The 26,561-nt window shown below is 44.0% G+C and overlaps 2 protein-coding genes across 5 annotated transcripts; one reads left to right on the top strand and one right to left on the bottom strand.

Moving 5' to 3' along the window:
* Window positions 1-2,185: 2,185 nt before the first annotated feature.
* On the top strand, window positions 2,186-9,449 carry LOC115795253 (uncharacterized). Its single transcript, XM_030751085.1, has 5 exons — window positions 2,186-2,312; window positions 5,272-5,315; window positions 6,742-6,909; window positions 8,338-8,432; window positions 8,676-9,449. Exons 1-5 carry the CDS (start codon window positions 2,246-2,248, stop codon window positions 8,914-8,916), a joined length of 615 nt encoding a protein of 204 aa, XP_030606945.1. The 5' UTR covers window positions 2,186-2,245; the 3' UTR covers window positions 8,917-9,449.
* Window positions 9,450-9,562: 113 nt separating this feature from the next.
* LOC115795218 (myb-related protein B-like) lies at window positions 9,563-20,165 on the bottom strand. 4 transcript variants are annotated; one of them, XM_030751044.1, is made up of 15 exons: window positions 20,096-20,165; window positions 18,916-18,986; window positions 15,306-15,399; window positions 14,849-14,920; window positions 14,221-14,316; window positions 13,715-13,935; window positions 13,474-13,642; window positions 13,228-13,392; window positions 12,959-13,087; window positions 12,738-12,854; window positions 12,529-12,662; window positions 12,348-12,441; window positions 12,161-12,250; window positions 10,313-10,516; window positions 9,563-10,135 (listed from the first exon to the last, which is right to left on the bottom strand). In XM_030751044.1, the coding sequence occupies exons 2-15, from the start codon at window positions 18,942-18,944 to the stop codon at window positions 10,046-10,048; spliced, it is 1,704 nt and encodes a 567-aa protein (XP_030606904.1). In that variant the 5' UTR covers window positions 18,945-18,986; window positions 20,096-20,165; the 3' UTR covers window positions 9,563-10,045. The 4 variants fall into 4 exon arrangements, with proteins under 4 accessions (XP_030606904.1, XP_030606902.1, XP_030606901.1 ...); XM_030751042.1 differs by having other exon boundaries at window positions 18,910-18,986; window positions 20,096-20,133; XM_030751041.1 differs by having other exon boundaries at window positions 18,910-18,986; window positions 19,989-20,117.
* Window positions 20,166-26,561: the final 6,396 nt, after the last annotated feature.

The following is a 26,561-nucleotide window of genomic DNA, read 5'->3' as shown; positions in this document are numbered from 1 at the left end:
TGAGGACACAAAGTGCTTATACAACACAATTGCATTTACCCATTCACACACAAGCACTTCTTTTTTTCCAAAGTGCTTTCTATCTAACATTCACTCACTGACGGCTGCATCAGAGAGCAATTTGGGGTTCAGTATCTTTGACATGCAGTCACGAATTGAACTACCAACCTTTCAATTAGTAGATGACCTGCTCTACCACCTCAGCCACAGCCACACCAGAAGAGGTGAGCGTCACAAGTTTTATTCTGCTCATTTCCAGCTCCTCGATTTAATTGTGGGACCCTCACAGAGCAGCTTTGCATGATTCACAGTTCAAAATAATACTCCTTTATCTGACACTGGGCCTCTGTGCAGCACATCAGTTCATCTGTCTGAAACAAACTGTTTTTGTTCCTCCCCCTTTAGGACAACTGTCAGGAAGCAAGTTCAATTCAGTTTTATTTATCTACCGTCAAATCACAACAAACAGTTACCTCAAGGCACTTTATATTGTAAAGACCCCACAATAATTACAGAGAAAATCCAACAGTCAAAATGACTCCCTATGAGCTACAGTGGGAAGGAGAAACCGAACCAGGCTCAAGGAGGGGCAGGGGAGAGAGACAGGACAAAAGACACACTGTGGAAGAGAGACAGAGATTAATAATAACTAATGAGTGTGATATAAACAGAGTAAAAGGACGTGAATGAAAAGAAACAGTGCATCATGGGAACCCCCCAGCAGACTAGGCCTATTGCAGCGTAACTAAGGGATGGTTCAGGGTCACCTGATCCAGCTCTAACTATAAGCTTGATCATAAAGGAAAGTTTTAAGCCTAATCTTAAAAATAGAGAGGGTGTCTGTCTCCTGAATCCAAGCTGGGAGCTGGTTCCACAGAAGAGGGGCCTGAAAGCTGAAGGCTCTGCCTCCCATTCTACTCTTAACTATCCTAGGAACCACAAGTAAGCCAGCAGTCTGAGAGCGAAGTGCTCTGTTGGGGTGATACAGGACTATGAGGTCTTTGAGATAAGATGGGGCCTGATTATTCAAGACCTTGTATGTGAGGAGAAGAATTTTAAATTCTATTCTAGATTTAACAGGAAGCCAATATGGAAGAAAAATATATGAATTACAATAGTCCATCTTAGAAGTAATAAATGCATGAATTAGCTTTTCAGCATCACTCTGAGAAAGGATGTTTCTAATTTTAGAAATATTGCACAAATGCAAAATAGCAGTCCTATATATTTGCTCAATATATGCATTGAAGCACATATCCTGCTCAAAAATGGAGGCCAAAGTAATGCCATCCAGAGTAAGTATCTAGTTAGACACCATGTCTCTTAGATTTGTGGGGCCAAGTACAAGAACTTCAGTTTTATCTGAATTTAGAAGCAGGAAATTAGAGGTCATCCAGTCCTTTATGTCTTTAAGACATTCCTGCAGTTTAACTAATCTGTGTCATCTGGCTTCATGAATAGATAAAGCTATCCATGAAATGAATGAAAATGCATGCAATGCTTTCTATATAATACTGCCTAAGGGAAGCATATATAGTGTAAATAAAATTGGCCCTTCATGTGCAGAAAATGTCTAAATGTTGCTCATTATCTGATAACATCTCTGATTGGAGGAAGTGGTATTCTGTGAGGAAGAAGGGTCACATGACCCATGAAATGGACGTTTTTATGTGAGAATGTGAAGCCTGATTTAACAGAGGAAGTTGATAACCACTGTGTTTGATACCTGTGATCTCTCACTGGGGTTTCGGGTTTCAGCAAACGCAGAGGAAGCCTGGCTGTGATGGACCTCAGTGTCAACCTATCAGGTATACTTTGAAGGTGCTGCTTCATTCAGCTCAAAATAACACAGAGTCAGGGGCATGGCTAAGGAGGGGCGTGATGTATTCCCCCAAAGTTGTGAGATGGCTTTTACTTCTACCACTCAGTACAGTGAAACAGATGTACAGCTGGAAGCAAACTGCATTTTGCTCGCCTGGTTACCTGTTAGAGCCATGCTCCTGATTTACGGAGGCTGGATGTGTGTCCATGAGGAAAAGCATCAGAGCTGAGTTTAGACCAGTTTCACTCTGAGAAGAACAATCCTTCAAAGAGCCAAATCTGTTGGCTGGACTGTTTCTCTGAGTCATCATGTCCTGATATAAATGTGCTGAGCTCTGTGTGTGTGAGAGAGAGAGAGAGAGAGAGAGGATTAGTGCTGCAGGTATTTAAGCTCACAGCAAGTGTGTGTATGTGAACAGACAGCATGCAGCAGATCTACAGACACAGCAACGAACAGTTTGAGGTTTATACCACCGTCTTCTCCCCCCAGGGTGAGTGAACACCTATCCGCAGCACACCTTTACCTTTCAGCAAACACACTTTAACACCCTGAGTCATTTTTTTGTGACAAGAAGCTGAGGAGTGAATCCTTTCTAGAGACCGAGAGCATGAAGGAGAGACTTCAGGTCTTTATTTCTGCCTAAATCATCATCAGATTTACACAAAGACGTGCCCCTCACGTCTTTGTGTAAATCTTACTCACAGACATTTAAAGCTCATTTTACAACTCAGAATGCAGATTCAATAGAAAATATTCCTAAAAGCAATAATCCTGTGTTAAAGGCGATTGTTTGCTGCTCAGTTTGGCTTTGTTTCAGCAGAGTGTTTAAATAAAGTTTTAGCAGTGTGTCCCTCTGAGCTGCATCAGCTCTTCTTGGACCCTCTGTCAGCTTCACGAACCCTCTGTCAGGTTCTTGAACCCTCTGTCAGCGTTTGCTGTTGGTTGAAGCCTGATGTGTGTGTTCTTGTAGGATCTCAGCTGCTGCTTTGTGCTAGTGTTGCAGCTCCAGATGTTTTCAGTGACTGATGGTTTGGACTGTATTCAGGTCCATTTAGCAGCTGGACTCTTGTCCTTTGGAACCATGCAGCTGGAGTGCAAGCTCAGTGAGGTTTGCTCATCTTCTGCTGGGAGAAGAAAGAGCTTCTCTGAAACAGACAGTGTCTGGATGACAGCAGATGTTGCTCCTAAACCTGGAAATAAGGTTCAGCATTATTGGGGCCTTCACAGATGTCCTGCCCATGCACTAATGCTGCCCCCATATCATCGGGGCTCCAAACCATGAGCACCAAACAGAATCTCAGCTTCTGATTGTTCAGAACATCGTTTTCCTGTCAGTCCATCTGAAGTGAGCTCAGAGGAGGTGGAGGTGTTTCTGTAATGTTAAACCAGCTATTTCCTTTTTTTTAGGCAACTTTTCCAGTCTTGTGCTGCTCCTGTAACAACCCCATTGAAACATGCTGCTGACATGAAGTTCAAAATAAAAAAAATAATAAATAAAACTTCTTAATTTCATGTGTTGTTTTTGGATTTTTTTTTTTGACATTTAGGCTTGAAATGATCTACACATCTGAAACAGTATCCCAGCTTTTTGGAAAAAATTGAACATCAACATTTTTTGGATCATATTAATGAAGAAATGTATAAGCTCTCAGATGGTTCATTAATGACCTGCTGGTGTCGGCTCAGAACAAACAACAAAGAGCGCCCTTCAGCTCAGGTCTTGACAGTGGAACCCGTCCTCGTTCTCCGACTCGTCACATACTGACGCTCTGCACCAGCCTCTCTCATGCAGACGGCTTCCTCTGGCATCGATATCTCAGTGATCCACTCACAGGCGTGTTTGCTGTTTTTAAATGACCATAAAAGTCAGATGTTAAGTTGTTTATATTTTTATTTTAGTGCAGCTTCAGTTTCACTCTGCCTGGTTAGATTGAACTTGATCAGGTTTTGGGCAAAGGTTGGTTTTTGGATAAAAATTCACCAGCATGATAAAAAGTACTCTAAAAAGTACCTCATGGCACGAGGTCCTGAGATGTGTCAGTATGTGACAAGTCAGACCGAGCTGGACAGTTTTATCTGCAGCGAGTCGACCGATCAAAAGGTCTGAGGACATTAAAGAGCTGCGAGCGGATCCAGAACATCTTCCAGAACTTGTTTAACTGGAAGCTGCTTTTCTTCATAGGGAGGACAAGGTAACAGGCTCTTTCATGAACCATGAAGGTCTCAAATATTACAGCTGACTTCCTGTAATGGGAATGCAGGTCTGATTAAACCTCAGGTGTGTGCAGGACTTCCTCTGAGCCTGGTTCCTTGAATATTCACATCTCTCAGTTTTGACTTCCTCTGACTCAGTCCTGTCTCCAAGCGGTTGAAGCCCACAGCTTTGCCTGCAGCCAGACTTCACACTCTGAGCTGGGTCAGACTCAGACTGCTGAACGGAATAAAGCAGCTGGAAGTCCAGATGAGTCAAACTGCTGCCTGTTATGTCACCTTTACAGTTTCTTTAAACTAATTTGGTGAACGCTTTCAGTGTTCATCATCGGTCTGAAATGAGAACATCCTTTATCCACTGGTTTAACCTCTGAAGATCTACCAGGTCACCAGTGAATGCCTTTGGATTAGGCTGCACGTTAGCCACCTTAGATGTGCCTAGCTTCAGGAACTAGAGGCCATTACCTTTAAGATGAAGCCTCACCTCACACATCTTCAGTTATAAAACTGAAGATGTGTGAGGACTGGGGGCATCCAGCTTGTTATCAGCACATCGTTCAAAGCAAGACAGGTAAGATATCCATAGAAAGGTGAAGAGATCATTGGCGACCTAGTGGATGTCAAGAAGTGAAAACATGACATCAAACCTCCATTTGTCGACCTTTTTGTACAGAGCAGCGAGGAAGAAGGCCGTCCAAAAATCAGATGCTGTTCCTCAGAAAAACCATTAACATAGTTAAAGCTTTAATCTGGCAGATTACATCTTCCAGTGTGTCTCTGATCCTTTAATCATGTTTGAACAGAGCTGATCAGCTCCTACATCCTCTCCTATAAACGAGGAATCTGTATGCTGGAGCCATCCTGAACCGCTGGGTTAGAAATGGACCTGTGAGCAGCTCAGAGTCTCTTATTCCTCACAGGATGCAGCATTTTAGACACTTTTAGTATTTGGTTTTAAAAATAAAACACAAAAATTCTAATTTATGTTATTTTTTTTCTTCAGAACTGAAAAAATTTTGAACCTTCCCTTTAACCATGAGTCATATCATAACCTCACACTGAGTTTAAAACCATGCACACAAATATGTGAAGCACTCTATCAGTAAAACAGGAATACACACACACACACACACACACACACACACACACACACACACACACACACACACACAAACACACAGCATGTTTATTTGATGAGCTGATTGGTTGATATCAGGCTTCCTGTGTTTGTCTCTCAGTCTGCAGGTCGAGGGCGAGGACGAGACATGTGGGAGTGGAAAAGGTAAAACCCGATGTCTGTCACACGGGAAACATTCCTATATCTGTTAAGTTAGAGAAACCAACATGCCATTACTCTGAAAATCTGAACCCAAAAAGCATCTTAATTTGAAAGGAAGATAACAGGTGATAACAGGAGAATCAGTGAAATTAACAGTGAAAAAATCAAAACAACAATTACTATATTTAAAAGCAACAACAACAAAAAAAGAGAGAGAATGAAGTGTACGGTGTTCATTGATGAACACGAGGTGGTTTTTAAAGCTTTCTGACTCTCTTTAACCTGGACATGGATTTCAAACACTTGACACTGACGCTGAGGAAATGATCGTGTTAATGAATGTTTGGTGTCTCTGCAGTAGTTTTAAAAAAATCACAATAAAACACTCTGAGGGTACACAAAGGAAAAAAGCTGTTTGGTATAAAAGCTGCTGAACTGAAGGTTTGTGGCCTTAAAACTTGAGACATTTTTACTGGAAATATGTACAAGGAAACATTTTAACCAATATATGACTACGAAAGATTTCCACTTGATTACCTTCATTTAGACAACTGTTTTATTAAAGGCTTCCTGAAACATTTAAATATGCAAATGAGCTCTTTTAAAAAAAAAGCTAATTTGCTAAATGATCTGCCAACAGAGTGAAATAATCTCCTTAATGTGTATTTTTCTTTCCACAATTTAAAAGAAAACATAGGTCAGAAGAAAAATGGGGTCTTAAAATTTGAAAAAAACCCAACTTTTTTTGTTGCTTGTATGTATTTGTGTACTTGTCCATCTTCTTTGTGGGGACTGCCACGATTCTCATACTTTGTGGGGACGCTGTGTTTGGTGACCCGTGTGGCTCAGACCCTGAACAGCCTGTGTGACACAGCCAGGCTTTCTTTGTGTCAGCTGGCTCATCAAAGCCCAGTCGTGCTGTGTCACTTCACTCCTCATGAAAAGGACTGACGTTAGCTCACTGACCTGCTTAAATAAAGCTAAGAGAGTTCGTGGTTCAGATATGAGCCAGGTTCAGGACCAGAGAGGCTCCTCACAAACGTGAGAGAGAGCTAATCAGGTTACATCAGTGTGACCTCTGACCTCCGTGTATTTACAGCCTGCTGAGCTGAGCAGCAGCTTTTCAAAGCCGATTAAAGATACACACACACACACACACACACACACACACACACACACATATTGTGATCCTCATTCTTAGATCTACAAGAAATTTTACTGAATATTTTAGAACTCGTTTATCATTTTAAATCCGAATTCATTCTGTAATGGTTTAAATTAATGGCTCCATGAATTTTCTTAAAGCTGTTGGACACCTAAAACACAACTTTACGTTTTTTAATGGATGAACTAATGTCTTTTAGAGTGCTGCTCAGGTTTGAGCCTCTGGGGGGCGGTAATTGTTATACTCACTGACTGTAACTGGCAGATGGTGGTGGTGAGGATCCAGTACCGGGCCCGCTGGTCGAAGGAGCTGGATCTAAACCAGGGGGACCTGGTCCAGGTTCTGTTTAAGGAGGACGCAGTCTGGTGGTTCGGGCGGCTGCAGAATGGCCACGAGGGCTACTTCCCAGCCACCTGTGTGGAGCCGCTGCAGGTAATGGCACTCAGCTGGTCGACTGGGATCGCGATCACAGAACAGGGTTAGAAACTCAACCTGAACCAGTATGAGGTCCTTTACTCTGAAAATCCAGATCCCTTAAAAATCCCTTAATCTGATTAAAACAGCTCTTCGTGTTGACTCCTAAAGCTCTCAGCGTCAGCGGCAGGAAATAAAAACATGTTTTATGCCATTAACCTATAATAGAACAAGTCCGCCAGACCATATCTTTACATTTATACATACTGTAATACCATTTTGTGGAATATTTCAACTTACTATACATCAATAGACTCTTCATACACCTAATTTCAATAATATGTATGAAAGAAATCCATAATAACTACAGAAAGTAGCTAAAAAGTGCACTAACCCACAAAGAAATTGAAAATAATTACTTTTATTTATATATTATGCTAGATACAGAAATGTGATAGCATGCTAATGAACACGCAAAGCGCATGGAGTACATTTTGTTGTTGGCGCTTTGTACGCGATTTCTGTGAAGCCGTCAGAGGAAGGATACAGCACTCTGGGACACGTTGAATGCATGAATGAAAAAAATAATTATTGTTTTATCGTATGTGGTTGCAATTTGACCGGCATTTAATAACAGTGATGCAACTGGGAGCGCCGGCACTCCAGCCGGTCACACCTGAATCGAAACCTGAATCGAGTTTGGTGATGCAAACTGAGGTGAAGCTTTTGTGTGGCTCGGCTCTTTGAGGATGTTTGTACCTGCTAATCTCTTTAATTCTCGTATCTGGCAGCAGAAACGGAAACCTTCTTGGATTCGCTGAGTATTTTTAAACCAGTTTCGGAGGGATTTAAGGGATTTAAACCCCTTAATTTACACCTTTAAAGGACAGCTGTGCAGTTCAACTCAAAACTATATTAATCGATTCAATTATAAAAGAACTTTATTTTGTTGGGGAGAAGAATAAGGATTCAGAGATTATGATGTTTTTTTTAATATGCAGTAACAGTTTAAAGCTGTGTGTTGGGTGAAGTCATTTTAAGGTACAAATTATGGCACAAATTTAATTGTTTTTAATGTAGATAAAATGTTGTGAGCCCTGCGACCTCTCCAGGTGTTCTCCATCTGTCATACTGTGGCAGCAGCCTCCAGCACCTTCTCCACCCTGAACTGGATAAGCAGAAGAAAATGGATGGATGGAGTTTTGGGTTTCATTTTTTGACCTTGAAAAATTCCTTAACCTCTTCAAAGGTGTTAATAATTAATCTTAAATTTGGACCTTAAAATGACTTCTGAGCGGCGGCTGTAACCCGTTCACGTGTCACACCGTCAGCAGATTTGGGGGCAAATTTTATGGGAAGAAGTTTTAAGGTGTTAAAGTCACTGATAATCTGAATAACAGAATAATCTGACAGAAGAAGTGACGTCATCCTCTGTTTGTGCCACAGGGCGGAGCCCCGTCCACAGCCACGCCCACCCTGCTGAGGAGAGGCTCGGTGCCGGCAGTTGTACCAACCGCAGGTGCCCCTTGTGGCTGCACAAGGTAACTGCAACAACATGTGTCGCCTTTGAGCAGGTTTTATGTACAGTGACAAAACTTGTTTATTTATTTTATATTATATGCCAAGCATTTATTGGCATATTTATTATTTGTGAAGTGATGTATTTATTTTTGATTTTAGCACTTTTGGTGCTACGTACATTAAATGGGCTCTGAGGCGACCATCAGCTGGTTTTTGGTGTAAAATGTGAACCTGCTGATTTTCCCTCTTTTCTGTCCTTTCAGTGGTCGCAGCACCCCAAAGCTGCTCAGGAAAAACAGCATCCGCCGTCCACTCGGCCTCGACGGTCCCTCGGCGGCAGGGTCTGGAGGCTCCTCGGCGGCTTTGCATGGCTCTCCGAGCCTGCTCCACCGAGTCCTGGCCAAATCCAGGAGGAAGAGCTGCCCCCATCTTCCCCACATCCCCCACATCCCCAGCCCTGCCCGGGATGCCGGTTCTGTGAACACGGCCTTCCAGCCAGACTAGACCTGAGTTCAGATCGATTTTCTGTTACTCCTCACTCTGCTCCTGACCCCCAACCCTGAGCCTGAAGACAGGGGTCAGGTCCAGGTCACCGCGGGGACCTCCTTCATCTGCTCAAGTCTCTCAGGTCAGATCTGAGCCGAGCCTGATGCAACTCCATGTTTCAGAGGCCGATCGAGTCAACTCTCAAGTCCAAAACCTCCCAGTCAGCTCAGAGTCCTCAAGGCCGAGTCCTCATCCCTGAAGTCAGTCTCAGTTTAGACATGAGGAACCACCAGGACTTCAAAAGTGATAAAGAACCCTCCCAGTTGGGACGAAGCCAACTCATCGTTGCTGTGTTCACATTTCGTTCAAACTCAGAAGCTGATCAGAGACGGTCACCGAGATTTCTGACTCGGCCCTGAGAGCACAAAATAGATCCAGACACTCGTCCCAGCTTCATCACTTTATTAAAACAGGAAACCCACTTTGTTTTTGTTTCAATTCACAAGTTTGATGTTTAAAAGTGAAATAAAAGTGTTTCAAGTCCATTCAAACAGCAGTTAATACATGACAATCAATATAATCAATAAATCTACTGTGCAAAGTGTGTGTTATAAATATTCAGCAGCCACATTTCAAGAAAGAAAGAAACGCTGTGACATATGTGACACATTAAAAATCAGCATTAAAAACATTAAAATTAAATTCTAAAAAGTTAAACCTGTTAAATGGGTCAGCTGCTCAATCAATCAATCAAACACCAGAAGCTGATGATGCTGCAGCAATGCTAAAACGCTCACTCATGATTGGAGGGCAGATTCAGGAGACTTAGCATGCTCTGAAGCTTCAGGAAAACCAGCTGGAAGAAAGAAGAGAAAAGAGCGAAGACCAGCTGGAGACACCTGAGTCAGCTGATCCTCCAGGACAAAGACACGCCTCCATCCGTCCCTCTGAATGTCCGCTATTAAAACCATAAAAACTAAAACCAGCTATGGGAAAACAACTCAGGAGGTGATGACACCGACACACTGACTGTGTTTAGTATGCCGAGTCGAGCCAGCAGAGGGCACCGTGAGGCGGAATGAACCCTTTAACATCCTTGCTGACGCTCTGCGGTGATGGTGAAGAGCAGACGTACCAATGATGAAGATCAGGGCTGCTCAAAGAGTCGGGCCTGCTCGGTCAGGCTTATCTGATCATCTGTTTTCCCGAGTATCACCAACTGCAGCTCACCACTCAGCTGGAAACATGCACGCGTACACACACACACACACACACACACACACACACACACACACACACACACACACACACACACACATATTAATCCAGGCTGTGATCCTCCCAAGCAGCATTTCATCCAACAGGATCATGACCCATCTGGTCCTGGTCCAGGTTTCTGGGTCCTAGTTTTTACCTCAAATGGGTTGGTGCTGTGGGCGGGGCACTCAGGTGAGTGCAGGTAGCCTACAGGCTGCTGATTCCACCACATGTCCACCTGTCCATCTGAGAGGAAGCAGCCAGGGGTGGAGCCACTCTCTCCCTTGACCTGCTGCTGCTGGACTGAAGCGTGCTCGCCCTGAACCTGCAGGATGGAGGTCAGTAGACTCTCTCCCTGCACCTGGAGGTCAGAGGTCAGTTTGCCAGTCAGTTTTTCGGTTTTACTCATGCAACTGTGTGACAGGAAGTCACAGTTTAAAGTCGCACAGACAATCCCCTGCGGCAGCCTGAACACGATCGGCTGCAATGACCAGAATGATGCAGAACCACACCGAGCACAGGAAGTGAGGAGCTAACCCACTGCTGCTAACGCTGCTAATGTTAACTCCACCCTGAGGTCACGGTGTGCTGCAGCCTCGTATTTCGGGAGCATTCAGAACACTCTGAGGTGACTGAAGAGGGCGAGTCACCTGTCAGTCTGAAGGAGGTGGGAGAGCTGAGCTGGGTTTCTGCTGTTCGTGGTTATTTCCAGCAGAGCTGCTCATAATTAAACAGATGTTAACACTAGAGCTGCCAGGGAACATCCTGACCCCAGGGTGACTCTGCCATGATCCCTGCAGTATAACCCTGTATATTTATCTATCAGTCTCATCCAGCACGCTCGGGCTCGTCTCGCAGCAGCCTTCATATCAAAATGTGTGTAACAATACATGTTGGCATGCTGCAGTTATTGTTTGACATTAATGTCGAAGCGGTCAAAGTGATGCCCTCCCAGAGGTGGGATTCTTGGTCTTCAGATGGTGGCTTTTCTTTAAAAACACAGAGAGCCCGGGTTATCTCTGCTACCTGTACTCTGACCCTGACACTGGCCTTCAGGATAAACACTCACAGGAAGCCGGTTATCAGCTCTCTAAGGTAACCCAGGGTTTCACCTGCATGTTCACATGGAAGTGGCAGGGCTGGGAGCATCTGACCAATCAAAAAGGGGTGTTTCACAAGTCATGTGACTTTTCTCCCACAGACAATGATCCCTGTGCACCTACAGAGATGTTATCAAATGGTTAATCTGAGATGAAGGCTGCAGAAACGAGTTCATCTGCTGGTTAAAACAAAGATCTGAAGTGCAGTGAATGATTCTGCGTCTGAGTCGCTCTCAGTGCTGCTGCTGATTTCTAAGCTGACATTAAAGCTTCCTGTTCCACAGTGAGATGAATGTGACTGATTGAACAGGTATGAACAGGTGTTCCTGGTGTGGGACTCAACATTTAGACGTTTCCTGCATCACCACATGAATCCGTGCACGCTCAGTCTGAGCTGCTGTAACTTCACAGCTTCATTCAGAGTCTCAGTATCGAGCGGCTCATAGAAACGTGTTCCTGCATCACTCTGAGAACACGCTGGAAGTAAACGTGGAGCTTCAGCTGAACATCAGGTTAGTTTCTCTGCTCTCAGCTGCTGTTTCAGAGTAAAGATTAAATATGAAAACTGAATCCAAACAGGCTCAGTCTGCATACAGATCTGATCTGAGGTCAGTGAGTACAATGTAGCTGAATTGTTTTAGTATCAGATTTGAACTTCTACAGAACAATTAAAACTGTTGTAAAATTGTTTGCTGCCAACAGAAAAAAGGAATCTGTATTTATTACTGAAGCTCATCAGGGAAACTCAGAGACTTCAGACCCTCCCGCTCTCCTGCAGAGGTCAGAGGGATGTTCCGGGAATGGTGACGCTGTTTTCTGGGGATCTGATTGGTCAGTGGGCAGTGATTTCATACCTGTTGATCTTATGCTTATGTGTTATACTAATGGTAGGATGTGCGTCTGACCTCAGAGCTGCTGCCCGACTGCTGGCTGTCAGGATCGATGCTCCTGTCCTCCCAGGTCAGATTCATCATTTGGCTTGAACAAACTGAAACCTGAACAGGAGCCGAGCTTTCAGTGACACAGAACCAGCTCGCTGTCAGCTGATAATCAGCTGATTATGGACTGATTATCATGAGCATGCCCTCTTACCTCGTCCAGGCTCTCGCTGAGCTTCAGAGGAGTTGGTGTTTGAGGAGCAGACATCAGGGACACTCTGACCTTCTCTCTAATCTCTGTGGGCATCCTGAACACAAAAACTCACCTCAGTTCACTAATCAATCTGATATTGATCTGTGACATGCTCAGAGTGAGTGGTGAGTGGTGGGCGTACTGCATGCTGGAGCTGCAGTGCGGATAGACCTCCTCCTGCTTGAAGCTGATGGCGTGTTTGAGGGAGCAGAGTGGGGTGGAGGTGAAAGCCGGACGCTCTAACTTCAGATCCTCCACAGCACACAGACTGAAGAGCTGCACGAGAGAAGACATCAGAGCCACAGACCCCCCCCCCCCCCCCCCCCCAACACCTGCCTGCTCTCAGGTTACCTCTGAGGGGGAGAAGCTCACAGCTCCCACCTGGCTGCTTCTGCTCCATGAGGAGGAGAAATTCATGACGGAGGCGCTGTCCTCACCATTCAGCAGTTGCTCCATCATACCTGCAACCTGCATACTAACTTTTTAAAATTTGATTAAAAAACCTAAACTCCTGCCTGTTCCCTCTTTGACTGGAGCAGGTGTAAAGTTTCTGTGAATGTCAGCGGTCTTACGTAGCTCCTACTCAGATCCACGACTGATGGGTCACTACCATCTCTGTGTGGGCAGGCAGGAAGCAGGGCCGGTTGCTGTTTCAGGGATGAGGTCACTTCCTTTGAGTCACGGCTCCAGGTCCCCATGCTCTATGAAAAACTCCAGTTAGAATCAGGAGGTTTGAACAATAAGCAATCATATGTGTTAAACACTATTCTCATATACACAGAGCCTGACAGACAATGCTGAGGGCTTCACAGCTCCAAAAAGAGTGGAAATCAGACTGTACCGCCTCCATGAGCTCCAAAGATGCCGCCAGTCTGCTGACGCTCAGAGATGAGTCGTAGCCAGGGGAGGCGGAGCACCGATGGGTGGCGCTCCTGTTGCGTCTGCACGCGCTCTGATCGCTGGAGGTGCAGCTGGATTCGTCCTTCGTGCTGGACAGACTGTCTGCCTGCAGAAGGACACGTCAGCGTTACTTATCAGCACGCCACTGAGCTCTGACCTCACAGCTGGGTGCTGGGCGGATGGTGACCTTGGTGGGGATGGTGCAGGGGAGGCCACAGCTCCTGGATGCTGGTCTGGAGGTGGTGCTGGAGGAGGTGATGCAAGAGTTGTGGAGGCACAGGGCCTGCAGGTATCCCTCCTTCTCCACCTTCCTCTTCAGGGTGGAGTTCCAGTGGTTTTTGATGGAGTTATCCGTCCTGAGAACAGAAACCGGCCAACAGGTAACTACACATCAACACCACCTGATGTGCCCCCACCTGTTCTCGTACCTGCCAGGCATCAGCTTGGAGATCTCGGCCCAGCGGTTTCCCAGCAGCCTGTGCGCCTGACAGATGATGCGGTCCTCCTCCAGCGTCCAGCTGCTCTTCTTCACCATCGGGTTCAGGTGGTTGTGCCAGCGCTCGCGGCACTGCTTCCCGTTCCGGGTGCGCAGGTGTTTGGCGATGAGCGACCAGTGCTTCACACCGTACCTCTGCACCAGCTCTCTGACCTGCACAGGAAGTGATATCACAGCATCAGTCCACCTGTTTCCACAGTGCTGGTTCTGACGAGTCAGGTCTCGGTGCCTCAGAGAACCAAACGTAGCAGAAACTGGGCTCAGGTTTCCTCCGACAGGCTGCTGCTCATGCTTCTTACAGCAACCTCACAGCCACGGCGAGGGTCCAACCTTAGGCCCACCAGTTTTATTGGGTTTTTTTAATTGGATTGCTTTAATGTTGTTCACCCGGTGGTGCTGTACCAGGCGCCAGCGCAGTGCTGGTGTAAAGGTCCTTACCCTGTGATCCTCCTCCTTAGTCCAGGGACCTTTGACCAGCTCTGGATTCTTTATCTGCTGCCACCGCCGCTGACACTCCACCTGTGACCTCTGACCCTGAGGCAGACACAGAGAGTAGTGTGTTAGAAAGGTTTGTTCACTCTGCTGTGAACAGTGACTCTGCTGTTTTTAGGCAGTGCCTGGCAAAGGTCTCTGCACTGCCTGAAAGCAGCAGGCTGGAATCAGGGCAGTTCCAGCTGGACGTCTTGAGGTCCTTAATAGTTAAAGTCTTTTTTGAAAGAGGTCACGACGCCTGCTGTGCTCTACTTTATGTGTTTCACACTGTTTCTGCTTCACTGTGAGACCTGTAAATGAAGCCTGCTCCACTCTGGTCACTGCTTATATTTTTGTATTTTAGGATATTTAGCGTGCTTTACCTGAAAAAGCTTATTAATCATTTATGGTGGTGGGGCTTAAATGGCAGTATGAGGTATGATGTCCACACAGGTGTAACACAAGTTTAACTTGCAGCAGTCTGTGGGAGTTTTATCTGAAGTTATGATTCAGTCACTCATTGCAGTCTTTCTTTATTAACTGGTTATATTCTCGTAGTGATTCCTCCTCAGTGACTGAAATAAAAGCTACTCACTCTGAAATGATGAGAAATTGAAGACCAGCTGTTTGATCCAAACTCCTTCACCAGTCGCTGCAGCTTCTCGTCCTGAGGAGGAAGATCAGCAGCATCATCGGCATGACCGCTTTACATTTGCAGTTTGCAAACAGACAGAGAAATGAAGCCAAAAAGCTAAAAACACAGGAAAAATAAATGTGAAGAAAAGCCTTTTTCTGAGTGTCCTGAGTGACGGCCTGCAGGTCTGAGCTGTTCAGCTGCACCGAGGCTGAAACACTGAACTGAGGGGATGAAACAACGAAGACGACCTCCAAATTCTCGGTGTGATGTGGGGCTTGAATAAAGAGGAGTTGTTTGACTCAAAACTTCAGCTTTCTGTGCCTTCACGATAAAAGCACGCAGCTGGAGGGCTTTTACTGTGAAAGTAAACACAGAGTGTCAGTGTTAACTGGGAGCGTTAGCGTTGGCGTGTTACCTCATCTTTCGTCCATGCAGGCTTCTTTAGAGCAGCTCTGGAGAATCGACCCCCCGGGCCTTTACGTGTCCGACAGCTGGAGGGACCCTTCGTACTGACACAGAACACACAGGCAGCCAATCAGCATGAAGCTCTCTGCTTACATCATCACTTCAAGTCAAAACCAAAGACAGAGCCCTCACCAGGTCCAGCTGATCAGTAAGCTCCGATCAACTGACCGATTGCACATTTCCCCCTGCTGGTGGGAGCCAAGGCGGGGCAAAGACAAATCTACCAAAATAAGAGCACAGCTGGATGTTGGTGTGATGCCAGCTGATCTTTAAGAGCCAAGTCCACACAGGAAGTGTTTTAAACACAAAGAGGGCGGGTCTGACTTCAGTCCTGTGGGGTTACATGGATGCTTTGCATGTTTTTCAAACAGACAAACGGTCATTAAATTCTGATCTCCAGCACCTGGTAATGCACTCCGACTGATGGAGGGTGGAGGTCTGCACCAGGAAGCTGTTTGGAGAGCGCGTTAAACCCCAACAGAAGAAGACCACGTAATGTGTGAGAAACATGTGTCACGGCGAGAGTATAGATGCAGCTATTTAAAATTGCCGCTCCTTCTCCTGGGGTGTATCTACTTTCCAGCATGAACACACCCATACGCCCCTTTCCCTCAGTTGCACCAACAGATGGTGCTTTCTTCCCAAAAGCTTTGACTTCTGTGGTTCATAAATGTTTTTGTTAACATTTCATGCTGAAGTATTTTCACTGGCTAAAACAAAGCTGCAACCAATGGTGGAACCAGTTTTGAAAATCTAAAATAGATACATTTTTAGTCACACATTTAATCATTTATGGTGGTCACTGCAAATGACCGAAATTATTCCTTGCAAACATTCTATTCATCAGTTTATTACATTGAATCTAATAACTAAGTAAGTAAGTAAATAAATAAAGTTTAAAAAAAAAAAGTAGTGCTGCGCTGAGCAATCCTTTTCAGTCTCCTGTTAGAAGTTCCATAAACACAGCTTTGGGCTGCACTTTTCTCAATTGTCAAATTATTTTAAAAGCTACCTACTAAAAATAGCTTATAATGCGTCATCAGCGTTAATACGTGTCATCCGCGATGTCCTGCCTCTGCTGCCTGATGTCAAACCGAATTTGCACGACAGCACTGTCCCCACCGTCCTTCCACCATCACACAGGTGTGCTTTCTCATAAATGCATTTCAGCCAGTGGTGCTGGAGAGCTTGTGAAAAATCATTGATCAGCACAGAAAAGTCCCAAACACACTGGCAATGCAGTAAAAGGATGACTGGATAGAAAAACAGACAATGGAACACTAACAGTCATGGATTGGCCTCCCCAGAGCCCAGACTTCAACATTACTGAAGCAGTGTGGGATCGTCCTGACAGGGAATGGAACAGAAGGCAGAAACATCCAAAGAAAAGCTTTGGATGTCCTTCAAGAAGCCTGGAGAACTGTTCCTGAAGACTGCTTCAGAAATGACAGAAAGCTGCCTCAGAGAGTTCAGACTGTGCTGAAGAATAAAGGAGGTCATACCAAATACTTTCAGGCTCCATTTTTAACCTTATAAACTGCATTCATGTATGTTTGCACATTTCAATAAATGGCTGCACCTATGTGCTGTAAAATATAAAGAAATGAGAGATTTTGGCAGAGTACTGAAACACCAAATTAAAGTGAATTAGACCAGTGATGTGAGGGAAGGGAACCGGTCCATGTGATGTAAATGTGGCTGAGAGCAAAGCTCATGGTGCTTTCCAGAAAACGGGATGTTCGAAGACCATCAATAAAAGGCCAGCTTGGAACACTCTGCGAATTCTGTAAATTTAAGGTTTTCCAATTTGACATTCAGTTTTTGGTGGTTTATTTTTTGCTAGTGAAACCACGAGTTTGTCCAGAGTAGAGCCCATGCTCTCATTATTGCTCCGTGTTAACAAGAATGGTCCAAGTGTCAAAGTGCCGGAGTTTTCCTGAATGCAAAAGTTTTCTGACCGGGTTTTAACAGTTGTGTTCGCTCAGAAGTTCGCTCAGATGGGGGTGGCGGGGAGCTTCTTGTCTGCAGGAAGTGTTTTATTTCACACCTGATCACTGATAGGTGAAAAAGTTTCAGTGTGATGCAAATCATGTGAGACAGCTGATCAACAAGCCCTAAAATGGTAAAAATGTGTCCCAAACTGGACTGTTTTCACTGTTGTTATAAATACTTCCTGTCGATTCCTCCCAAGATGACCGTGTACTCTAGCAGAGGGCCACAGGTGGGCTGGGGGGGCTCCTTCCACAGAAGAATCCTCTGTAATACTAATTATAGTCTGGGCTCTCTCTCAGTCTATAAATTATTTGTAAAACTGCTGATAGAACATCTATCGCCCTGCTAACGCTCTCCTACCTGTCAGCATTTGCAGTTTGACTGTTCATTCATTAGGAATGTCGGCACGTCAGCAGCATGGGATTATTCCCGTAGTTGTAAGAACCAAATCTTTGGGTCCCTCCCCTAAAGTAGCTTTTCACTGAGTCTTCACCCTAAATGTTTTGAACAGAGCTCCACATATTTCTGCCATGTTTCTTTCACTGACAGAACCCAGCAATAATCAATTCATGTTTACATTTCAAATTTACTTTTTGTTTACAAACACTAGCAGTGTGGTTAAATAATTGCTTCATGCTGTCATGTTCATTAATCAGCTTGTTCAGTGTGTACAGCCTCTACTTTACTGACTGCAAGCAAATATTTATATCAGTGTTTTACAGAAAGGTTCAACATGATTCTGTTAGAATCATAGAACCCCCTGAGCAAATTTAAAATGTATAAATATACAGTGTAGCAGGCTGTAAATGAATGCGCTTCCATTATCACTGCTCCTCCTGGTGGATACATAAGACATTACCACCAGTTTTCCTACATGCTGCTTAGAATAAATGAAGACCAGGTCCCCAGGTGTGGACATTCAGCAGGTACACCTGTTCAACTGCTCGTTAAAGCAAATATCAGATCAGCCAATCACATGGCAGCAACTCAGTGCATTTAGGCATGTAAACATAGTGAAGAGAGCCTGCAAAAGTTCAAACTGAGCATCAGAATGATGAAGAAAGGTGGTTTAAGGGACTCTGAAGTGGCATGGTTGATGATCTGAGTGTGTCACAAACTGATGATCTGCTGGGTTTACTGGGAATGGTAATATCCAGCAAGAACTACAGAGGTCAGAGAAGAATGGGCAGATAGCTTTGAGCTGAATCCTGCTTCTCTAAGCAGAACCTGGAACAGGTGGAGAGCAGGTTCATGAGCAGAACCAGGTCTACACCTGCAGAGCAACAAGGAGGAGAGACCGAGGGGAGAGGAGGCTGAGGCCAGATCTGGACCTCTGCGGGGAATCTTTGTAGAGCCCACTACATAAACCAGGTAACCTATGTGACCCAGGTAACATGGGTACATGGCCAACATGAAGTTACCTTTCTAAGGGAGGTGCGTATCAGGTTACAGTGTAGACTTCCCCCTGAAGCAGAATTCCCTGATCATTATTGATCAGTTATTGATCGTTCAGTGCAGCATCAACAACTTCAGAGTGTGTGTGTGTGACCTTTGGCTCTAACCAGCACCTGCTGCACCTGCTGCTCCTGCTGCTCATCTCTGCTGCTTAGAGGAACACTTGAAGATCTGCAGATCAACCCTTTAACACACACACACACACACATTAACCCTTTAACACACAACCCTGTAATTAAACAGAAGCATTTTTTTTATTTTAATTACTCTGCATTGTTTAGTCTTATGGACCATTTTTGTTTTTTTCAAATTATTTAAATTGTTGTATTCATTCACAGTTTTCTGTCTTCTTTAAATTGTAAGTGTACTAAAGGACCAGCCCATCTCTGATGGATTCTGCAGGATTCATTGAATTTAATAAAGCTTCTGCTTTCTGTGTGGCTTTAAAGGACAACAGGAAGTAGCACAGTGTCCTCTCACCGCTACATTTTCAGCAGATTTCGGGGTTAAAATGGGATAAATGCTGTCGATGTCCAGCACCTGAACATCGCCATAACACCAGCTTTTAACATCTGCTTTTTCTGTGTGCCCCTGAAAACAAACCAGGTTTCCTCTGATTTCTGCATCACACCAAAAACCGAGAGGCTTGTCTGAATTATTACTTTATTCATCCTAAAGTTCAGCTCAGCAAACCGGAATTTCATTGTTAAGTATAATCATAACAATAAAGCTATTCTATTCAATTCTGTAAGAAAGCAACTTCCATCAGTGTGGTAGTATGAAGGTCAATATGAAATCTATCTAAAATCAAAGTAAAAATGAATCAATCCAGCAGTTTATGAGAAAGAAAATCTGAACTTTGATCAATGTTGCTTTTCAGCTGCTTTGATAATGTAATGATTATTTTAGAGGAAGCTCTCAGCTGAAAGGCTGTAGCTGAGAGCAGACTGCTGCTCTGTTAAACACGAAAACTTATGAGCCCTGTTAGCCTTCAGAGGGCTCCCTGAATGTCCCACCCTGAGATTTTAGTAAGAACACACAAACTGATTCAAAACAGGCTCTTTCAAAGTAAAAGCCTTTGAGAGCGACAGTTGGTGACAGAGTAAGGCTGGCAGCGTTAGCATTAGCTAGCCTGATATAGCAGGACAGAGGCTTTAAACCGGGTTAAAGTTTCTAAAAAACGTACCAGAAAAGGACTTTAGCACGGTGAGCCTCTGAACTCTGTCCCGGTATATCATCGGCGCCAATTTTTCCACTTTAATCGGCAGAAAAAAAGATTTCCTGTGAACTTACCAGCGGCAGTTGGAAGCTGAATCACGTGAGAGGGCTGGAGGGCTCCTCCTCTGATTGGACAGAGTCCCCGATGACGTAATTTTCCAACTCGTGTTTTCATGATAAAATTAAATTATTTGATTCACTCAGCCACTCTTCATTCTACATTAGATTTATTTTTATTTTGTTTGTTTATTTAATTTTATTTTTATTGTACTTATTCTGTTATTATTTTCCCGGCCGTTTTGGCCTATGCTGCTCCAAACTGAATTTTTTCATTAGAACTGTCGCGTACGGTGGCCCAGCGAGAACTGCCACCTGCAATAGCCAGCATGGCAGTTCTCACGAGGTTAGTGCCGACATCGGGAACAAACCTGGAAAAACAACTGGACCTCGGTCCCTCTTTTTTTTCGCACAGAGAGATACTCGCACACAGAGCGGGTTAATGCTAATTAGTAGTGATGTGTCGTGGGTTTGAAGCGGTGACGTTCGAAGCCTCGCGAGCCGGCCGTACCACGTGACTGATTCCAAATATAAGGGGCAGCAGCTGTTTCATTTTTGATGATGGAACCAGCCAGAAAGAGGAGATTTTCTGGGAACATTTTGAGCTGACCTCTCCTGATAAGGTGTGAGTCAGTGGTGTAGTCTACGTGATACGCTGGTATACGCCGTATACCCACTAGAAAAGCTCATGAATTTCCGTATAACCACTAAAAAGTGTCCAGTGATACGTAATACGTGATTTGCTTATAAGGACCAGCGCAAACTGTTTACTGCTCCTCTCCGATGCTGTCACCTGCTGACATACGCTCCCCTTTCCTCCTGTTCTAGCTGAGGCTCACAGCCATTGGCTGAGCTCATTACCACAGCGCTCTGCTCTTATTCAGCTGCTCCTTTATGATTGGCTGCGGATGTCGGCGGAAACCCCCTTAGACAGACACCAGTCGAGAGACGCGGCAGCTAGACCACCTGTGTCAAACTCAAGGTCCGCGGTCCACATCCGGGCCGCGATATAATTTTATACAGCCCGCGAGACCTGTGTACTCATTTTCCGTTGCCAATGACATATTGATCAGTGATCAGCGGATAAAAACAGCAATCACGTTTTACAAAATGACCAAATGAAAAGTGGAAAACGGATTTTGCCAAACAGGCGAGGCAAAGGACCTGATCTCTAACAGCGGAGGTAAACTGTGTGAAGAGCGGGCACGGAAGAAACAGAGGGAGACCTGCACAGGTGAGCTGACAGTGCATCACTGCGTCACACAGCAGGAAACCCTGCGCAGCAAAGCACTGCAGACAGAACGAGTCATAAGCGCTGCAACACAGACAGTGAACTTTGTAAGAGGCAAAGCTTTAAATCACTGGCAGTTTCGGAGGGGTGAGAGAGGGGCAGTGTGTCGTTAACCAACTAGCAGGGTTATTATAGTTAACGAAAACGAACGAAAACTGAAATTGAAAAAACATTGCCATTAACTGAAACAAATAAAAACTAAAATTAAAAGGAAAAAACGATAACTAACTAAAACTGAATTGTGAGTTTACAAAACTAACTAAAATTAACTGAAATTATAGATATTGTCATTTTTTTAAAAAGTCTTGTGGATATGAAATCATTTTTTCCGCTCTCTGAGTTTAAGCTCAGAACGCCATCGGGCAACTGTGTGTGTGTGCGTGCGCGTGCACACCGCGCTGCTCCTCAAAGTAATGGCAGCGGTCTGCAGAGAAAGCAGCAGAGTTGTTGTTGTTTTTTCTTTTACTAGGATCGCACAGATAGAATCGAGTGTCTTGTTGTGGATGATGAAAAATGTGCGGAACACTTCTTAGTGTTCCGCACATTTAGGCAGCCTGCAACGTTGTGATTAACCTGTTCAGTCCTTGTGCATTTCCCTACTTTATCAGTGAGACAATAACAATCAGGAATAATAATCAAAGCATCAATATAAGGACTCACAAATGTCAGCAAATTCCTGGAGGGAGACGGCTGAATCTGTCGGGATGGATGTGAGGGAATGAAGAAAAAAAAAACAGGGACAAATATGTTTGCAGCCAAAAAACTGAGCACAAAGAGCGAGGACTGAAAACCCCCCAGCACACAACCACAAGGTTATTAACACACACAATCCAGCTACACATGCATAAATGCGGACAAGAGGTCAGCCACTTCCATAGGCAACAGAGGCCAAAGACCCTACAAGTCTAATTAGGAGCATCTAACCAAGCTAGCTCCAAAACAGAAGCAGCTTCAGGTGGTGAGAACATCAGGATGCAGCTGGATTTAAGCTTTGACTCCTTCAAAGAGTTTGTCAAACACCACATGTAGGCGTTAATCTGCTGCACTGATGCTGAACTTTATTGTGGAGTTTATTGTAGAATTTATTGAGTTTTGGAGTTCATATTTTTTCTTTGTTTCTCCCTGTTGATGTTCATGTGTGTCCTTAATATTACACACATTTAGCACGTAGTGCTGCTGTCTGTGAACAGTTGGTTGTTGAATATATTTCTTTAAACATCTTTTGCCGAGTTTTTATTACAGAATAGTCACTTTTGTGCCTTGAATCTTGCACCTGATTAAGTATGAAAATACTAAAACTAATACTGAAACTAACTAAAACTAAGCCTGAAACCAAAAACAAAAACTAATAAAAATGAGCAAAACCACTCTGAAAACTTACTAAAACTAAACTATAATGTAAAATCCAAAACTATTATAACCCTGCCAACTAGTGTGTCAGGATTTCTTTTCCTGTCCTCATTTACAGAAGTTTGCCCCCTGTGTGACGCACATCTTCTGACAGATGGAGCCAGAAGCAGGAGAAGCAAAAAAAAACAAAAAAACAGCAGAGGTTCAGGAGCTCTGTCTATCAATTAATACACGGGAGACGTCAACTGGGCAGAAGAAGATGAGGGAGTGAGGCAAGGAAGTGAGACAGAACGATAAAAGTGGACAACAACACAAAACTCTATCAGAGTTGGACTTTTCCTTCTAAGGCAAAGAGATGAGGCCAAAGCTGCATGGCCCAGAGCACACGTCTTAATGAACCACATCCTTGATCCTCTCTCCATCTGCAGTAATACAAGATTTGACAGTGTGCGGCTCTCCTGCAGTTCACAAAGACACAGAAATGAGCCTCAAAGCTGCACTGAGTGTTCTCTCACTTCCTTCAGGTTAAAGGTCACATGTGAAGGAAGGAGTGTAAATGAGCTGCACAGTAGACATACCATAAATATAACAATTTAAATAGAAATATAGTATCAAGTAGCATATCACAGCATCAGAGCAGTGCGGGACGGAACAGAACCAAAGGCGGAAACATCCAAAGAAGAGCTTTGAATGTCCTTCACTGAAGCCTGGAGACCTGTTCCTGAAGAAATGAGAAGAAAGCTGCCTCAGAGAGTTCAGGCTGTGTGGACGAATAAAGGTGGTGGTCACGCCAAATACTGACTTTGTCAGTATTTGTCTCTCTGTCTCTCTCCCCTCAGCCCAACCAGTCACAGCAGATGACTGCCCCCCCCCCCCGAGCCTGGTTCTTTCAAGGAGGGGAAGCTCAATTTCGGCCTACATCATAAAATGTGTTGGTATTTATACGTAAATTCTACCCTCCGTTCCTTTTCAAGAAAATGATCTGTGACCCTGTCATACCAACAAGGCGTCTTTTCCAGGGACTTGACTAGTGTCCTCTCAATGGCCAGCAGAGGTAGGCAGCTTAAACGGCCTTGGCCCATGGTGGTACGGGTGTAAGACCTGAGCTGCTTTAAACAGGAGAAGCTCCTCTCCACACCTGCAGATGTAGCTCCAGTCGTTGCCACTAATGACAATAGTTTGTACACCTGAGGCATTGCACTGTCCGACTCCGGTCCACCACTTTCAAACTGTCTGCCATTATGTGCAGCTTGCTACCTAGCTAGGTCGCTAGCTGGGACTGGCGCGAGGCTAGTGTGAAGTGTGTTCGCCTGTGAGTGCTTTGTGACGGTGGAGGGGCTCAGCAGCACACGCTGGACAGAAACTGCGATAGAAGTCAGAAAGAGTGATAGAAGTCAGTCTCCAAACACAAGCAGCTACAAAAAAACCCACCAGAAATAGAAGCTCGATTTGTCGCTAGTCGTTTTTAACAAAGAAAATGCTGCTAAGACGATTAGGAAAGTCTCCAGTTCAACTCAGAACAGAATGAAAATTTAAAAATGCTCCCATGGATGTTTACACCAAAAGATCGTTGATTCGCTCATTTCGCTGTCAATCAAAAAGGGATTCAGCCTCAGACAGATCATCCAATCATCATGCAGAAGCTGAGCGTCCGGGCCAGCCGAGGCCAGCCCACTGCCCCATAGACCCCCAGAGACGCTGAGCGTCCGATGGGCGGGACAAAGCCCAGCATTTATCCAATGACTCGTCTCGTTTCGCTGCACTCTTTGCTTTGCTATTGAACTGTGTGGACGCTCAGCATCCACACTGTTTAAAACACTGGGAAACTGCGGGAACGAGTGAGAGGAAAGCCGCGTCGTTACCAGTGATAAGAAGCTGATTCTGAACAAAAGTTGAGCGCGTTGTAGCGCATATTTAGTTAATGACATGTACACACAACAGTATATATTTGACCACTTATTTTTTGACATTTTAGGGGAAGCTGAGCTTCCCTTGCAGTCTTAGAGCAATCGCCTCTGGTCTTTACCCACAATACAAAGCGCCTTGAGGTGACTGTTTGTTGTGATTTGGTGCTATATAAATAAAATTGAATTTAATTTAATTAAATTTCCTGTTTGTTTATTATGCTGAGAAATTATCTTACAGTTTTAATATACCACTAGTTTTACTAAGTTAGGATCAATCCACCAAAAGTGAACCTGTTTTCATGCAGAGTTATTACACAGTTATGTCACGGTCTCTGAGCAGATTGTACTGCAGACATTAGGAGATGGGACCCATCTTAGGAAAATCTCTATTGCAGTATTGCATCTCCAATTAGGGTGGGTCTAAAAAAAATTCAAAGCTTTCTCCCTACTTTCAAATTAGGAAAAAAATCATAAAATTTGATAATTACAAAGATAAAAAGTTGAAAACAAAACAAGTAATAAAAATCCCATAAATTATATTGAGATTGTTTGAATTCTTACAGTATAATAAAGTAAAGATTTAAAGACAATACATCAAATGATTTGATGCATTAATTGTAAATTTCTCCCTTCAGTGAATATTGTGATGTATTGTTTTCTTCTGTAACAACCTTTCACAAAACTGTAACCCAGGCAATATTTTGTCTTCTAAAAGATTTTCCCCAATTCTTTATATTGCACTTTGTAGCAGAGTGGAAAGCAATGGCCTTTAGGAAATCTATTAAGAATCATTTGCAAACAAAACCTCAATCTGAGATGTTTTAGGCAATACCTGACCTATAGACCAGAGGCGACTGATGATGATTAAATGCAGAGTGGGATATAAAAAGAGTAAAAAGAGGTGAATGAAAAGAAACAGTGCATTATGTGAACCCCCCCCAGCAGCCTAGGCCTATAGCAGCATAACTAATGGAGGGTTCAGTGTCACCTGATCCAGCCCTAACTATAAGCTTGATCAAAAAGGAAAGTTTTAAGCCTAATCTTAAAAATAGAGAGGGTGTCTGTCTCCTGAATCCAAGCTGGGAGCTGGTTCCACAGAAGAGGGGCCTGAAAGCTGAAGGCTCTGCCTCCCATTCTACTCTTAAGTATCCGAGGAACCACAAGTAAGCCAGCAGTCTGAGAGCGAAGTGCTCTGTTTGGGTGATATGGGACTATGAGGTCTTTGAGATAAGATGGTGCCTGATTATTCAAGACCTTGTATGTGAGGAGAAGAATTTTAAATTCTATTCTAGATTTAACAGGGAGCCAATGAAGAGAAGCCAATATGGGAGAAATCTGCTCTCTCTTTCTAGTCCCTGTCAGTACTCTAGCTGCAGCATTTTGGATCAGCTGAAGGCTTTTCAGGGAGCTTTTAGGACAGCCTGATAATAATGAATTACAATAATCCAACTGAGAAGTAATAAATGCATGGATTAGCTTTTCAGCATCACTCTGAGAAAGAATGTTTCTAATTTTAGAAATATTGCGCAAATGCAAAAAAGCGGTCCTGCATATTTGTTTAATATGTGCATTGAAGGACATATCCTGGTCAAAAATGACTCCAAGATTTCTCACAGTGTTACTGGAGGCCAAAGTAATGCCATCCAGAGTAAGTATGTGGTTAGACACCATGTTTCGATTAAATGCAGTGTTGAGGCTGTCATTCTCAGCATCTACATGGATGTTAAAATCACCCACTATAATTATTTTATCTGAACTGAGCACTAAATCAGATAAAAAGTCTGAGAAATCAGACAGAAACTCTGAGTAAGGACCAGGTGGACGATAGATAATAACAAATAAAACAGGTTTTTGAATTTCCCAATTAGGATGGACAAGACTAAGAGTCAGGCTTTCAAAAGAATGAAAACTTTGTCTGGGTCTTTGATTAATTAAT

The sequence above is a fragment of the Archocentrus centrarchus genome, chromosome 17 (genome assembly GCF_007364275.1).
Source record: "Archocentrus centrarchus isolate MPI-CPG fArcCen1 chromosome 17, fArcCen1, whole genome shotgun sequence".
Taxonomy (NCBI): domain Eukaryota; kingdom Metazoa; phylum Chordata; class Actinopteri; order Cichliformes; family Cichlidae; genus Archocentrus; species Archocentrus centrarchus.
The sequence above is the reverse complement of the archived record's forward strand: the minus strand, read 5'-3'. Positions and strand labels throughout refer to the sequence as shown.

What these genes read in the sequence shown, in the direction of transcription:
- LOC115795253 (XM_030751085.1), top strand. Translation starts at nt 2,246, where the DNA reads ATGCAGCAGATCTACAGACACAGCAACGAACAGTTTGAGGTTTATACC. An exon ending in GACATGTGGGAGTGGAAAAG is followed by an intron (nt 5,316 to 6,741) that starts GTAAAACCCGAT and finishes TGTAACTGGCAG; the next exon opens with ATGGTGGTGGTGAGGATCCA. An exon ending in GCCCCTTGTGGCTGCACAAG is followed by an intron (nt 8,433 to 8,675) that starts GTAACTGCAACA and finishes CTGTCCTTTCAG; the next exon opens with TGGTCGCAGCACCCCAAAGC.
- LOC115795218 (XM_030751042.1), bottom strand. Translation starts at nt 18,944, where the DNA reads ATGAGCAGCAGGAGCAGCAGGTGCAGCAGGTGCTG. An exon ending in AGCAGGTGCAGCAGGTGCTG is followed by an intron (nt 15,400 to 18,909) that starts GTTAGAGCCAAA and finishes GTTCTGTGTCAG; the next exon opens with TACGAAGGGTCCCTCCAGCT. An exon ending in CTGCATGGACGAAAGATGAG is followed by an intron (nt 14,921 to 15,305) that starts GTAACACGCCAA and finishes CTTCCTCCTCAG; the next exon opens with GACGAGAAGCTGCAGCGACT.